We start from the raw sequence: 16,898 nt of genomic DNA, 5'->3' as shown, positions 1-16,898 counted from the left end.
TGTGATCCTCCTGCCTCAGATACCTCGGTAGCTGGGATTATAGGCCTGTGTATGTATGACTACGTAAGACTCTCTGATTCCACATTAATTTTAACAATGAGGTCAAATGTGCCAGTGCCCAGTGAAAAATACACACATGCATACACACACGTGCACCCCCTCTCATGCATGTGCAGGCGCCCCCACGCGCGTGCAGACACACACACACACACACACACACACACACACACACACACAGTCTATTAGAAACAGGAAAGAAGATAGAAAAGAGAAATCTTAACAGGAGTGAATTGCCAGCATTCAAGAGAATGACAAAATTAAAAAAAAACAGCAACAATTTTCTCTGTCTACTTACTACTGTGCGGATGCCAATTATTAGGCTAAGACAGTCTTGGATTGCGATGCATGGGCTGATTACAGAGAGGCACTGAGAGGTGTGCTTCGTCACCTGTCCTCCAGCCTGCTGACGCTCACAGCTCCCAGGCCAAGGGAAATACTAGGAGGTGTTCAAACTTTGGTTGCTTGCAAACAAGGACTGAAGATGTCAGTACAGTAGGAGTTTTGCACAGACAGAACCACACCCCTGCCAGGCACTGAGGTGGAGCCTTTACGCTGGAGAGAACGTGGAAGCAAAGAATGAGGGTGCAAGCTCCTGCGCAGGAACCCCTATTCCTGGGATGCAGTAGGCTTGTTGTCAGGGAGCATGTCTGTGTGTGTGTGTGTGTGTGTGTGTGTGTGTGTGTGTGTGTGTGCTGAAGACGTGAGAGACCAGCAAGCCAAAACCACCCTGGGTCTATCAGCCACGAGCCTAGTCTCTGAGTAGGAAGACTCCCACTTCACCCTCGCCAGGAGCTCAGGAGTACCAGGTTACATGGAGGCGCAGGGCCCTTCCTTAGCCATAGGGTGCTGAACGGGACACGTGCCTGGGCGTGCAGTTTGGCCTGATTTTAAGGGGATGCAAGACTTTACCTTTTGACTGAGAAGAGACCTCCACTTGGGGCTCTGAAGCAAGAAGGCCAGGGGAAGGGCAACAGCCCAGTGTCAAGGCTAGAGAGCTAGTCAAATTGTAGGCGGGAGGACCCAGGCACAGGTTTTCTGAAGAACGTGAAGTGTGTGCTTCTCAGAGAACTGAACCCCCCTGCCCTCCTCCCCCACTTGGTACCCAATCCTCACTTGTGACCATTCAACATAGAAACAGATGAACTGAACACAGATTCTCTGAGAGATGTTTACGTGGGAGGAGCCGCTCACCCTGCTGTGGCTGCACTATTGCAGCTCCAGGTCTCTGGCCTCAAAGGCTCTGTACTGAAGTAAGATTTCCAGGTATAGGAGCCACCCAAGGGGCGTGGTCCTAGAGTCCAGTAAAGGCATGCTGAATGAAGAAAGAACTTAAGAACTTTGGCACGGGAATGCGGCTGTCACTGCCTTCTATCCTGAGACTGCCTCCTGCAGGAACAGCCTTCCTGGGAGAGGCAACTCCCTCCCTTGTCTGAAGCAGAAAAGGATGACTCATCTCTGCCCAGGTTTAGAATGTAGTTTTAAAGCAAATTACATAACCCAAGCAAGTTCAATCTGACAGGAGGTGAGTACTCCAGCAAGTGTGATCCAGATGCCTTAATTACTTAGTAAACCCCAGTTCTTACCCGAGAGTTTTTTTTTTCCCCAAGCACTTTTTACCAGCATATCATTAAAACTGAGCTCTCCCTCCCTCCCTCCATTCTTTCCTTCCTTCTTCATTAAGTCACAGAGACTCAGAGACTAGAGCAAACAACACAGACAGGAGGCACCTTGCCCTCAAAACAGGCTCTGGGATTCTTGTAAGAGAACCGAGTGCTTGCTGCCTGGGTTTGCTGAATTATGCCTTGAGGCCAGCAACCAGGGGAGCCCTCAACCCACAAGCCACTAGCCAACTTTCCAGTGGGGACCAAGTCACACTCCACACAAATACCACCGCCTGGGTGGCACACCCTAACAGTGCTGAAGGGCTTTGACTCTCTTGGGCTCCACATCCTAAAATCCTAGTGCCACCTTCTCCGACTGAGGTCATAGCAGACCCCTGGGTGATCTGAATTTTCCAGCGTGGGTCCTGCCTTACACGGCAGGCCCAGCAGGTGTGAGAAGGCACCGCCCTCTCTGTCCCTATGATATGAAGGTGATGCACCCACAGTCCTAGGCTACTGAGCACAGTACTGGGAGTATAGGAGCATCCTTGGCAAGCCTTAAAGTGAGCCCTTCCCGGTTCCCTCAGCCAGAAGTCACTGCTTGTTCTGCTAAATTCCACGGCCCTCCCTCTGGTTCTGGGGTGGCCCTTTGAGGCCTTACATATGGTATTGCTCAAAACCTTCCTGATTAGCCTGATCCTCAGAGGCTGGGGTGGCGTGTCAGGGTCCCTGAACATCTGTGTGGCAGCTGTCAAGTAAGGGAACTGCCTCAGTCAATCACAGGGCAAGGACTAAATAAGAGACAACACACACACTGAACGTCCTGATTTGGCAGCTGAAGGGGACTTATCCTAGATGGACATCAGATGTGTCTCGCAGCCATGCCAGCCAGGGAGAGGCTGGCTTTTACTGGAGTCTCAACTTTGGCCTCTATTTGTCACTTGACATGCCACAGGTCTCGGGAGGCACTCAGTTTGGAGGCTCATCTTTGAGCAGGTGAGTGAGGCAAGGGGATTTCTGGAAGGCCTGGCTGCCATTGCAACCAACGTGGGCTCCTTCTGTGGAGAGATGAGGAAAGACTAGAGGCAGAGTACAGCTGTGTGGATAGATGGATGGTGACGGGACTGTGTGACTCGGAGGAAGGGGATGTCCTATTCAGAGGGAAATGCCCATGGGCCTCACTTGTCAACACTTGTCTTCTCTGGCGTTGACCATATTGAGTAGCTGGGAAAACCTGTACGGAGCGAGCTCGACCCAGAAGCCGCTGCAGGAGAGTTCACGCTCTCTGTGAGAACGGATGTGTTCCTACCTGCCAAGTTCCAGTAAATCACAGAAGGTTGGCGCTAGAAGCATTTGTGACCTTCTACTCTGCTCCCATGCAATTGACATACAAAGGCCTAGATGCTAAGCACGCTTATGCGCCGAGACCAACTCACTTCAAGACATAACTTGGGGGTCAGTTTCGGGAATGTTCTCTGTAGCTTGCAGGGCATCTGGCCATGTGGTGATTATGGAGCATTTTGACAGTACGCTGGTTAATTCGCCAGCATCTATGGTGTATACCTATCATGAACCAGCACGAGGGACAGGGGTGTAGCAGGGGTCGACTGCACACAGCATTGACGGGGAGGCAAGAGATGGCTGGTCCTGCAAGCAGGAGTCCCATAGTTGATGGGCAGCAACACGGGTGTGCAGGGCATGTGACTGTGAAACACTGGGGCCCACACAACACATCAGGACAGACAGTCCCCAAGTTTGTGAATAGCAGTCGTGCAAACAGTCGGTCCTCTACCACCCACAAACCGTAGGGAGCTGACATACTTCACAGGTGACAATACGTAACCTCCAGCCGGCACTCCAGGTCTGCCTGGACTCACGGGTGCCTTCAACTTGACCGACCCGGAGGAGCGCTTGAGCTCTGAAGCTTCTGCTCAGCCACGATCAGACCAGCAAATCCCTCACCTTTCCTCACCGGATTGCTTTGCTGACTTCCTGTGTATGTGGCTGCATTACTATTACTACTACTACATGTGGGGCAGAAAGTCCAGGGGAGGCGAGCATGCAGGAGCTGTGTGTGTGGGGGGGGGGGAGGGGGAGGTGTAGACTGATGCTTACAGAATAGTGGGTCTCATCCTTCCTAATGCTGGGACCCTTTTAATAGAGTTCCTTACGTTGTGGTGACACCACCAACCACAAAATTATTTTTATTGCTACTTCATATAACTGTGATTTTGCTACTGTTATGAGTCATAATGTAAATATCTGTGTTGTCCGATGGTCTTAGGTGACTCCTGTTAAAGGGTAGTGAGGCACTCTCCCCTTCAAGGGGTCATGGCCCACACGGTGAGAACCACTGTTGTAGAAGCAGATTACGGAGGAGGATAGAAAAAAGCCAAAGGTTAACCCTTGGGTTTAGGCAGAATAAGTGTGTTGATAGAGAAGTTGCTTGTGCCATGGGGGATACGAGGAACAGATGCTTGGGACTTCCATCTGAGATGCTTGGAGCACAGGGCCTGGTAGACTCCGAGGGCTGAGCTTAGCGGGGTACTGCAGAGCCCGGGATGAGGAGGGCTGGGGAGAGGCAGGCTTGAGTACCATCATCTGGTACCGAGTTGGCACTGGATTAGGTCCCTGGGCGGAACTGATCATCAGGGAACCTGGTAGCATGCTGGGGAACGTAAAGGAGTGTGGGAGCATCAAGGGAGGCTCAGAGGAGTTGCCACTGAGGTAAGGTTTCACTGCAGCCACGCAGGGCGAGTGCTTCCAGGAGACGAGCCCCGCCCCGATCTCAGCATCTTCCTGTCACAGTACCCACATCACTGGGACCACAGACATGTGTCACAGGGCTTGGCTTTGATGTGGGTGCTAGGGCTCCTCATGATTGCATAGCAGGCACTCTACTCACTGAGCCATCTCCCCAGTCACGGAAGCCCGGGAAGGCCAGTGCTTTGCCCGCCCAGGGACATAGGCATTGGCACGAGTTTGGGTCCCAAGACCATAGATTTACCCACTGTGCCCTGTAACCGCTGCAGAGGGTGACCACATGGCTGAGGGTGGCCGTGCCGTTTTTAGGACAATTTGACACAAACCTAGACACATCTGGGAAGAGGAAGCTCAGTTAAGAAAATGCCTCCATCAGAATGGCCTGTAAGTAAGTCTTCAGCGTATTTTCTTGATGAATTGATTGATGTGGGAGGGACTGGCTCACTGTGGGCAGTGCCATCCCCGGGCAGGTGGTCCTGGGTCCTATAAGAAAGCCAGCTGAACAAGCCATGGAGAGCAAGCCAGTGAGCAGCACCCCTCCCTCCATGGGCTCTGTCTCAGTTCCTGCCTTTAGCTCCTGGCCTGGCTTCCCTCAGTGATGACGTGTGATCTGAAAGCATACGATGGAATAAACCCTTTCCTTCTTGTGCTTTGGATCATGGTGTTTTTTGTTTTTTTTTAAATCACAGCAATCGACACTTAATTGAGATGGTGGTGGGCATCGTGTTAAAGAGGCTTAGACTCATTTGGGGTCAGCATGGGCCGTCTTATCTGCCGGAAACAGGGCAGGGCTCACTGCGCTCTGCTCATGGCACAGAGCAATGACTGTGGCTCAGAGAGGTGAAGAGATACACAACAGCCTCCATGTGGGTCTGCACACAGCACAGGCCTCCCCTGCCCCCCACCCCCACCCCCGCCCCCGGTACAGGGTCAGGAACTCTGAGGCACCCAGAGGTATGTGTGCTTGACCTGGTGGCTGGCATGGAAAAGCAACTTCAAGTTTGACTGCTAGGCCCATACGCTTCAGGGGTTATAAAAGAAACAATTTAAGGGCCCCGGCTATGAAAATGGGAAAAGCCATTAAAATTTTATGCTTTCATATTTTTAGAATGTATCAATATCTTCTTATAATAGTTACCTTAAAGTCAGAAAGTGAATCTGAGAGAATTCTTATAGATGACTTGTTCATTTAAAGTAAACCTTTTTAGATAAAACAGACCACTGCCCCCCACCCTGGTAAAACAGCAACACAATATCATAGAAGCTCTACTTTGTAAGATTTGGAAGTGAACTGAAGCAGGAGGATACTACACAGTCACAGGCTGACTGAGGGAAAGCATGTATCTTTACAGAAAAGGGACAGAGCTGTTTCCTTCACAACAGAACAGTGGAAGCAGCCTTGTGGAAAATGTCCTGCACAACACTAAGACCCTAGCCCAGTCTGTGCATTTAACTCTGAATCCAGAGAGCTACAGGGTAAGTCTCCTGGCTTCTGCTGGTGACTACAAGCTGTGATGGTTATCCTAGCTTTCTGCATCACTTGGATTAATGTCTGGCCCACAGTAGTTACTCTATAAGTATTTGTTAAATATCACAGAAAGCAACAGAAAAGTTACTGAAGGTATTAAAAGTTATCAGAGATACAAACCACCTAAAACAAAAATTAAGAAAAAAAAAAAAGAATTCTAGGGGCTGGGAAGAGGGCTCGGTATTTAAAAGCACTTGCTGCTTTCCAAAAAGAACCAGAGCTCAGCTCCCAGCACTGGTGCTTACAACAGCCTGCGACTCCAGCACCAGAGGATTAGACACCCTCTTCTGGCCTCTCTGGGTACCTCAATACACATGGCAAACACTCACATAGACATATACACATATGGGCACATGCATAGATTAAAAATCTTAATTAAAGAAAGAAAAATTAGGTCTAGAGAGAGAAAGTTCAATTGTTCAGATCACTGGCAGCTTTTCCAGAGGTCTGGATTCAATTCCTCTCCTCCACATGGTGGCTCACAACCACCTGTAAGTCCACTGCCAGGGCATCTGATGCCTTCTTCTGGCCTTCACACGCACCAAACATGCAAGTGTGGGGGCACAGAAAAAAAAAAAACCCGACACACATAAAATAAACATTTAAATTAAAAAAGAAAAACCATTTCATTTAGAATAGCACCCAAAAGAGCAAAATACTTAGCAATAAATGTAGGCAAAGCAGCAAGTACAAAGCCTGCATACTGAAAACTAAAAGCAAAACCTTGCTGACCAGTGACATAAAATGAATATAAGGGAAAATATCCACATTGAGGGGTCAGGAGAGTTACTGTTAAGATGGCCACATGCCCCCAAATGATTAACCATCATAAAAATTAAAAAGAAAAGAAAAGAAAAAAACTTACAGGGTCATTCTAAAAGCCACGTAAATTTACAAGGGATTCAAAATAGCCAAGACAATTTTGAAAAATAACAAAGTTGGAAGACTTTGAATTTATATAAAGCAGTGCAATGCAACAGAACTGACAGTCCAGGAATAAATCCGTGTGCCCATCACCCATGGATTCTGACAGCAGTGCCTGGTTCATATGATGAAGAAAGGAGACATCCTCCAATAAATGGTACTTAGGGAATGAACAGCCTCGTTCAAAAGGATGACTTTGGCTCCTCTCCTCAAGACATATACATTAAGTCTCTTAGTTATATCTTATTGCTGTTCTGAGACACCATGACCAAGGAAGCTTATAAAAGAACGTGTTTGATTTGGGGGCTTATAGTTTCATAAAGTTAGACCACCGTGGTGGGGACCATGGAGGAAGGCAAGTCAGGCAGGCATGGCACTGGAACAGCGGCTGAGAGCTCACATCTTGATCCACAAACGTGAGGCAGAGTGAAAGCTCACTGGGAATGGTGTGGGCGTTTGGAACCTCAGAGCCCACTCCCAGAGACACACCTCCTCTAACAAGGCCACACCTCCTAACCCTTCTCAAACAGTTCCACCAGCCAGGTCCCACGTCTTCAAGCGTAAGTGCTCATAGGGGACACTCTCAGTCAAACCACCACAGTTAGCTAACATGGATCCAATACTTAAGAACCAAAGCCACAAAATCCTTAAAGAGAACATAGGAATAAGTTTCTGTGACACTGGGTCATAGCGTTTTGTTACTTACTGTGAAGGGACACCGTGACTACAACAACTGAAGATATTTAACTGAGGCTGGCTTACAGGCCTCAGAGGTCCACTCTATTATTGTCGCGGCAGGAAGCATGGCAGCGCGCAGACAGACATGGTGCTGCAGAGGGACCTGGGAGTTCTATATCTTGATCCACAGGCAGTAGAAGGGGACTGCGCAGACCACACTGGGCAAAGCTTGAGAACATGAGACCTCAACGCCTACTTCCACAGTGACACACTTGTCCGGCAAGGCCACACCTACTCCAACAAGGCCACACTTCCTGACAGTGTCACTCCCTATGGGGGCCAATTACATCCAAACCACCATACACTATGTTAGAGTGCTGGTTTCAACCGGACACAAGGAGAGTTACCCAGGAAGAGGGAGCCTTAACTGAGTAATAGCCTCCCATCAGACTGGCCTGTGGGCATCGAGTGGAGAAGTTTATTGATTGTTGTTGATTGATATGGGTGGGCCCAGTGAGGGAAGCCAGCGGGAGCAAGCCAGCAATCAGAACTTCTCCCTGGCTCCTGTTTCAGCTTCTGCCTCTCGGTTCCTGCCTCGATGTACCTGCCCTAGCTTCCCTGGTCAATGGACTCTGTAAGCCAAGTAAACGCTTTCCTTCTCCAAGCTGCTTTTGATCGTGGATACTGCTTATCACAGCAACAGAAAGCAAACATGAATAGTTAGCCTTAAAAAAAAATGGTACCAAAGGAAAAAACAGGAGAAACCATATAACTGGGCCCCATCACAAAGTTCTGTGTACCCATGGATCCCATCACTCAAGTGAACCCACCCCACCAGCTGAGAGGAATGTTTTCAAATCACATATGTTGATAAAAATTCCTACAACCCAGGAAGGAACATGATTTTAAAAACAGGCAAAGCACTTGAACAAACATCTCCCCCAAAGAGTATACACAAACGAACAACAAGAGCATGAAGCGCTATCTAACTTCCTCAGCCATCAGGGAACTGCACATCAGAGCCACAGGTGCTGCTGCACAACCACAGGAAGGCTGTCAGCACTAGGGAAAGTAGCTAACAAGTACTAGGGAGAATGTGGGGAAGCCCCACCCACCTCCCTGATGCCGGCGAATACAAGACGGGAGCAAAGAGTCGGACCCAGCAATTCCAGCCCTGGGTATAAAACTGGGAGAAACAAAAACCCGTGTCCATGCACATGAATATTCTCGAAAGCCCAATTCAGAATGGCAAGACGGTGAAAATAATCCGTGTTTCCAATCAGCCAATGACTGCCCGACAATGCATGGTATGCTCATCCAGGGGAATATTACTTGGTCAAGAAAACAGTAAAGTCTGAGGTATATGCTATGCCATAGTCTGACCTTGAAAATAATGCTAAGTGAAAGATGCCGCATAGCATGCCTCTATTAATAGGGAAAATGTCTAGAATAGAAAAATTCAGAGACTAGAAATAAACTGTGGGTAGGCAGAGCGTAGAACAGAGGAGGGGATGGGAACGGCTGCTGTACGGTTCAGCATTGGCCTCTGAGGGCGTGAGGTGTTCTCCAGTTAGATGGGATGGTTGTACAACATCGTGCATGTATAAAAGTTACTGAACTTGAAAATGACTATGATGGCGAATTTTATTCCTGTAACACAAAGATTTACCGGCAACACTGCTGTTGACACAAAAAAGAGGCTTGAAATGCCCCCACTGACCTTGTTTCTCGGGGTTGCGGACCTGCGATGGTATATCCTGGACTTCCAAGGTCCATTCTCCTTCAGCCTTTTCTCCCCAGCAGTGGACGGTCATGAACTCCCAGTTTGTGAACCCCTCATTGGAAAAATCCAGCAATCTGCAATAGGGAACACTGTGTTAGAAAGCGAAGGCCATGTCTGGGGAAGCCAGGTTTGGGGGGCGGGCAGCTCAAAGAGAATTCTGGCCCTCCCACCTCTACCATGCGGGTCCCAGGGAGTGGAGGTCAGGTGGGCTCGTAGGCAAGTGCTCTTATTCACAGGGCCATCTTGATGGCTCTGTCGTCCAATGTCTTACAGCTGGAGATGTAGCTCACCTCCAGGACTCCATCACCTCACAGGACTTTCTCAATTAGTGATCAATGGGGGAGAGGCAGCCCATTGTGGGTAGCACCGTCCCTGGGCTGGTGGTCCAGGGTTCTATAAGGAACCAGGCTGAGAAAGCAGTAAGCAGCATCCCCTCCATGGCCTCTGCATCAGCTCCTGCCTCCAGGATCCTGCCCTGTTTAGGCCCTGTCTTGACTTCCTTCACTAATGAGCAGCAATATGTAAGCCAAATAAACCCTTTCCTCCTCAACTTGCCTTTTGGACATATTGTTTCATGGCAGCAATAGAAACCCGAAAACAAAGGTCTTCCCTCGGCTGTCTCTACGAGCCCTTGGACCTTCAGCCTCCTCCATGTTTCACACTTTGTTCAAACAGGAAGAGCCTGTTTGCCAACCCCTTCTTCCTTTTCTTTCGGTGTTGAGGGACTAAAGCCATGACCTTATGCATGCTAGGCAAACACTCTACCTCAGAGCTGCATCTCCAGCCCTCTCAGAGTACCCATTTCTATTTGGGGATAAGAATTTGCACCGGACCCTTCTACCATCCACCAGAAGTTAGTCTATTCTGGCTTGGGGGCTTCCCTGAACACTGGAAACAACTTGGTGTTGTTCGAGGGAACATTCTTTGTAGGGGAGTAGTGCAAAATACCTGCCAAGGTCAGGGTTGACTTTCGTACAAAGCCAAGGGAACCTGACACACTGGGGCTAAAACAAGGACAAACTGTCTTGTAGATGCCGAGGCCCTTACGAATGCCAACTTTCAATGTAAAAGCTGGCAAGCTGAGATGCCTGCAGGGTGCAGGCAGACGTGAAGCAAGGTAGAAGGTAACAGATCCCCAAGCCACAATCTTGATAGCATACACGGACTCTTAGAGAAACACCAAATGCCCGAGACTCGAGTGACTGCCAGGTGGCCTCGGGGCAGTGCTTTCAAGTGCTTGCAGGCACTCCTAGCAACTGGGGCATTCCAAACAAAGCCACAGGGCCAGCTCTGGGTCGCAGGGATCTAAGGCCCCTGGGCTGAGACAGAGGGATGAATGGCAGGTCAGAGGGGGAAGGAAAGCAGAGCCGGCAGTGGGCATGTTGGGTGCTGGAAGGTTCTTAGACCTCAGAGGGTTGGATTGACTTCAGCAGGACAGGAGCAGTAGCTACGCATTTTTAATCTATATTATCATATTTGATTCTTATGCTTAATGTTTATGGATGAGTGGAATGGCATATCCAGGTGAGGAATAAAGAGAGGCCAAGTGCCTGGCTCCCAGGCTCCCAGAAGGAGCCTGTGCAGAGGCTGGTATATAAGCTTGCCTCTCCAGGCTCCAAAGGCCAAGCCCTGTATTCACTGCATCGCCCTTGCCTACACCTTCCAGTAGCCATTAAGGTCCCCACCCCCTTCCCCACCAAGGCCGTCATGGCCTTGGATACCGACACTGGCACCTCTCAGCAATCTCTGTTTCTGTGGAGGGTCACAAAGGGATCAGAATGTCTGAAATGTCTGATGCTCAAGACTGGCCAGCATGGAGCAGGCAGCACTGGTACCCTGAGGCAAACTTGCCCTCCACTTGGCTCTCGCCAGGCTGTGCTAGAAAAGTGGGCCCAGGGAGGGTGAGCTTCCAAGTTTGCAACGAATGCCAGAAATGTAGATCTTTAGACACAATTTTTAAAACGTGGAAGCAAAATGTCATCAAGGGTCAGCTTGCTGGCTGGCACCCTGATGGTGGTCCTCCCTCCTCAGGCCTAGGTTAAGCAAGGCTGAGTGTGGCTGAGCACGGCCGGGGTGACCTTCAGGAGAGGGGATGTCTCCACACTGGTCTTCTGCTAGGAAAGTGGGAGCTGGTAGGGACTCCTGAAACCCATCCTTTACACTTGCTCGTAGGGTTGGCTTGAATGCACTGAGGACAAAGCTGATGGCAGGCCCATTGCCTGCTGCTTACTGCCCGCGTGTGGGCTGCTGATCCTGGAGGCCACGCAGAGGGCTGGAGGGCACAGCACAGATTCCCTTTTCTTGGGACAGCGATCCTGACATTGCTCTCTGACAGCTCTGTCTTATGCAAGGGGAGTGAGTGGCCAGAGGGGTAAAGGACAATGGCGGATGCTGCTGAGCCTGTGAGAGCATTTCCTGCACACCTCGCTTCCCAATCTCCCAGGCTCCCCATATCCTAGGAGAAGGGCTGAGGGACACACGCAAGCTCTAGGAATACTGGGTTGTGGGTGAAGCTTCCCCACTCTGCTTCTTAGCTAGAAAGAGACGTGTATCCTAGCTCTCCCTGAAGGCCCCAGGCTCCTACAAATGCCTCTGCTCTATTTACTTGAAAGCTGTTTAAGCCTGTGAAAGCACATGCCTTCATCTCTAACTGCACAGCACAGGCTTCCACACACCGTGCAGGGAGCTGAGGATGCTTTAGCAGTCCTAAATCCGAGCTCAGGCATTTGTCGGGGAAAGCCATGGAGAACAGCTGGAAACCTTCCCCGCATCTCACCAGCCACACCTGGCTCTCAGGAGCAGCCCAAAACTAGGTGAGGGCAATGCTCCCAGAGGGAAACAAATGTTGGGGGTATCTCAGCTTAAGTGTCAACTGAACAAGATGGTCATGACCTTTAGTGCACTTGCAAGAGCAATAGGGGCATAACATGAATCCCAGCCTCACCCCGCCCCCCAACAGCAAGCAACAGTTGCCATCCCTGCCTGAAGATGAAAGCGCCACAGGTCTGCTTGGCATGCCCTTCAGGGTCGAGGGTCCTGCTTGTGTAGACTCGGAGGGAACCCCCACTTCCCTGTGCAGAGGACCTTTCAGGGACTCAGAGTAAACTGGGCCTTCATGAGGAGTGAGCCCTGTGGCGAGTGGGCTTACCTCTTTGCCAAAAGTTGAGACTTGGTTCCGGAGGGAGAAATGAGGTGGATCTGAAGGTCGCCCCGGCGCGGGTGTGAGATAGAGATGCGGACGACCACATGCTCCAGGTAGACCACTCGCTGATCTGAGTGGTCCGCACAGGCACTGCTCAGGGCTGTGGTCCGCAGCACCTGTACAATGGGGATGCTCCTGGGGAGAAAAAGCAAGCACAGTGCTGGACACCCAAGGCTTAGTCTAACACAGAAAGGGCCCAGTCTGTCCTTCTCTTGCTGTGGCCTCTGAGTTCTGGGCGTTCCCAGGGAGTCACAGAGGTCTCCTCACTCTTGGGTGCTCCATTCTGCCCACTGCTCAGAAAGCTTTATAGATCTAGAATTTGCTTATGGGTCTTTATGCAAACTTGGGGTCACTATTTCTCAGGGTGGGGGGGGGGTGTAGGGGCTTCTCTTTGGTACCCAGGAGGTACCCCTCTTTAAATAGCATATGGCCAGCTCACTTTCTCAAGAACTCTAGCCCTGGAGATAGCATAATGATTGCTGACCAACTAGCACAAGGCACTGGTGGGAAAGCTTGCAAGGGTTAACTCATCCATCCGGGAGGAGGAAGGACCACATCAGGGTTGCACTTGTCTCCTTGGGTGGATCCAGACTCAAGGGACCAAATGTGCTACAACTTGTCTGCTTCCAGGCACCCTGCTGGAAGACGGCCAACCGACTGCCTCATGAAGGAGATGAGTGATGACATGTTTATAACTCAAAGGTCCTTCTGTCACATGAAGCTGAGGCCAAGCACATCTCTAGTCACTTAAAGACCATCCCCACTGTTTTTTTGGAAGCGCAAAACAGGCACAAACCCTGAGCCTGTGGGATATTTGAAGGCTCAAGTCTTTAAAACCTTAGCCCCTCCCCACCAATTTGAAAACTGAATAAAGATGGCATTCTTTGGTGGAAATGTGATCACCACTCAGTGCACATTAGTAATTCCTGCTACATGGCCTGAGCTGGGCTTTTTATGGGAAGGATTTTCCCTCCCAGCAGGGCTTCCCTCTAGAGAGGCCTGGGACAAACGTGTGCTTGGAGTCTCTTAGGAATGGTATCGCTGGGCTCTGAGTCATACGAAAACATTCAAAACAGCTAGAACTAGTGACGCAATGCCCCCGGCCTCTGTAAATATTTGAAAAGCACGCTTCACATGTACCATAAATTGGCTTAGGGGCTGGCTCCCTTCATTGCTTTCTTCAGGCTTCTCACTGTCTGGGGGCCCCACCATGGTGGCAGATCCAGAAGTTACCCAGAGGCCCAGGCCCACAGGCCCCACACAGCCGGCCCACATACCCTTTCAGATACAGCGTTCCTCTGTGGCACTGTGCTTATGCACTCAAAAGGCAAACTGAAAGTGTTGGTGACAAAGGGCTCCTTAGTCAAGGTGAGGAAACAGGGTCACTGGAGCCTTACACCGATGATGCTTTGAAATGTGATGCCCCAAGACCCAGGAATGACCTCACTCTTAACCTTCCAACACTTTCCCAAGTTGAACAGCAACATCAAGGCAAATGAAGTTCTAACCAAGATCAAACCGCTGCTCCCTCTCTCAGCCTTTTACTACTGGAGAAAGTGGCCACCACACTCTAGAAATAGATCTAGAATCCTGTTGAGGACACTTGGATCCCACGGATAAGGACATAATGGCGAAGAAAAGACTGACAAACACGGGTCACCTGCCAGTGCCTCACAGCTGTCCAGCTCAGGGCTCAATGTGTCCATACCTAGAGGAAAAAACTCATTTCGCTTAGTCCCACTTAGTGTGACTGGTTCCTGCTAAGGGACTCCAGCTGCTGGGAGGGGAATCTGGGCTGTTCTCCCCCACAGGGAGCCATTCTGCTGCAGGGCCAGGATGTTGGGCTGGTGGGCAGTTCGGGCCCCTGCAGGAATTAATGGCGTCTGTCTTGGTTTTCATAGCTAAGATATTAAGTTCCTCTGGGGCTGGGGACCAGCCTGCCTGGGGGCACAAAGCTAACTGTAACAATTAGTTTTTTATGTGAAACCTCTTAACTGTGAAATCACTCAGCCACCAGGACTCCTCGTTTCTGCAAGTTCTAGGGGAGGGCTGGTAGCCCGGATGCTCCTCACTGCAAGGGCGAGATGCTGACCTGCTTCCTGTATTTTATTCCCACTGCCGCTGCTACAGCCGCCTCCGCCACCACCGCTGCCACCGCTGCTGCTGAAGCAAATAGCCTAATGCTCCAAACAAGAGGCCTCTACATTTCTTAATGAAAAGCAAAAACAAGGAGGCTTTCAAATAGTCAAAAGAGCCAAACTGCAATTGTCCTGGCTTTTGACAGAAACTCCTAGAAGTCACAAAGCCAAGCGCCAAAAGCCATCACTTGTGAGGTGCGCTCAACTCCGTGACAGAATGTAAAAGAGTTCATGAAAAGGATAGAGCTTTAAAAAGATGGGAATTATTCCCCATTCTGCAACCACTGCAAAGACATTACAGAAAATGTAAGTCAACTGTAAATTTTGTCTGTTTGTTTGTTTAAAAATTTACAGGGACTGTTTGTCACACAAACACTGTTCTTTAATCATTAAAATCGATTTAGAATGATCTTAAAGTTCCTGACTACAAAGGCTTTCTGCAATTGAAAAGTTGTTGTCTTGTGTGCAGCCATCTTCCAAGAGTCCTAGTGGAACTCAATGAAATAAAGGGCCGGCTTCTGCTTATGTGAGGGACACTGGGGACTTGGATGGGATCCCTAATGACACAGAAATGCCACTTCCCACCAAGACACACTTCAGGACTCATTACTCATCTCCAGATGATCTTGTCTTCTCAAGTCTCTGGGTCCACCCTATTCCAAGGAGGCAGAGGGCTACCAGATGGCAGCCATCTTAACAAGAAGGCAATATGTCTGCCCATGCCACTAATGTGGTGGCCTCCTAGCATTCTCCAGTTTATAAAGTCATAGAAAAATTTCTAGTTTTTTTTTTCTGAGACTTGTGTCAGAGTGATATTCAAAGTCAAAGATGAATGTTCTCAAGTAATGAAGTAGCACAGAAGAGCAGAGGAAAGCAGACCCTTGTCAGAAACCCACTATGGCTGGGGCCTTATGACTCGCCACTTAGCTTTCTGTTCTAGCCAAGAAGGTACCGTAAGCCACGATTTTTAGTTTCACACTGAACGACCTCACTCCAGCTCCCGCAGCCTTGCATTGCAAGACCAGTGCTCCCTCCTGCCAGTGCTGCCTTTCTACTCTGCAGGGCTGGGGGCAAGAACTGGCTGCCCATGTTTCGCATTAGCAATTCTGAAATCATGTTAGGATGGATACTCATGGTCATCAAGAGATAAGAGAGTCCTTCCCTTTGGTCTATTTGGCATCTTCCCCATGGGATAGCTGACCCACTGAGGCCCATAGAGCAGAAGCTGGTCCTAGGAATGTTTTTGCTGACCTTCTAAAGAGCAGTGAGTGGGTAGGTGGGAACATACATTGGAGTATACCTACTAAATTCAAGGATGAGAAAATAACTCAGTGAGTAACCTCCTAGGATATACATTCTAGAATTAAAGTTGTTGACAGAATCACCTCAAGACCACGTTGCTAATGGCATATGATATACCACATGAGTGTGTTTATATTTTGGGTTGAGGGAAGGTTGAGACAGGGTCATCTGTAACTGAGGCTGGCCTTGAATCAACTATGTACACGAGGATGACCTTGAACTCTTGATTTTCCTGCCTCCATCTCTTGAGTGCTGGGATTACATGCCCAGCTGGATGAAATCACTTTCGATTATTAAACCGGTAACATGATGCTTAGGCTAGAAATAAAATTTAGTGACAGAAACAAACCTACACTAATTTAGACTAATTTACCCATAATTCATCGGTTTATAAAGTACACAGTGCTCACATTTTCAGCACACTCTTTTCTTCTATGTCCAGTGCTAACATCAACCCAAGATTCAGTCTGATAGGACGTTAAAACAGTCATTAGAACCCGGTCAGTTCTTACTGTTCAGATTCTGAGTTTGTATTTTTTGCTGGCTCACTGGAAGTTATTTGTATGCTCAAGTTCACCTTTGTGGCACAGAACAGCGAAGTCTGAGTCACTCAACACACACGTTCCAGCTGAGGTCAGGCAAGGCTGAGCTCCATTTTTGGTTTCAGCTCTTATACTGTAAACAGGCTCCCATTTCACACTTTCTATAGCGGTGTGCTTTCCACTTTTATGCTCCTGGTTGGCGTTTCGCTACTCACAAGCCCCGCCCCCAGTGCCCCAAGCACAAGATGAGGTGCTATCTAATGCTCTTGGGCCGTCACTGGGCATGTGCCTTATAGAAAAATAGACGTGCCTCATGCAGTTCCGGCATGAGTGACAGTGCTAGAGGCTCTGAGCTCAGTGTCAATGGGTCAGCACCA

At 49.4% G+C, this 16,898-nt stretch overlaps 1 protein-coding gene across 3 annotated transcripts in view; it reads right to left on the bottom strand.

Moving 5' to 3' along the window:
• The window catches only part of PCSK6 (proprotein convertase subtilisin/kexin type 6), a 189,515-nt gene that overhangs the window by 54,445 nt on the left and 118,172 nt on the right, over nt 1-16,898 (bottom strand). For all 3 annotated transcript variants that reach the window (XM_084756042.1, XM_084756040.1, XM_084756041.1), the window contains exons 12-13: nt 12,486-12,674; nt 9,275-9,411 (exon numbers count right to left, since the gene is read on the bottom strand). In XM_084756042.1, coding sequence (XP_084612168.1) covers nt 9,275-9,411; nt 12,486-12,674 — 326 coding nt within the window. The remainder of the gene's footprint in view (nt 1-9,274; nt 9,412-12,485; nt 12,675-16,898) is intronic.

Source organism: Acomys minous (assembly GCF_964271855.1).
Source record: "Acomys minous genome assembly, chromosome: 2".
Classification (NCBI taxonomy): Eukaryota; Metazoa; Chordata; class Mammalia; order Rodentia; family Muridae; genus Acomys; species Acomys minous.
This window is presented reverse-complemented; position numbering and strand designations above follow the sequence as displayed.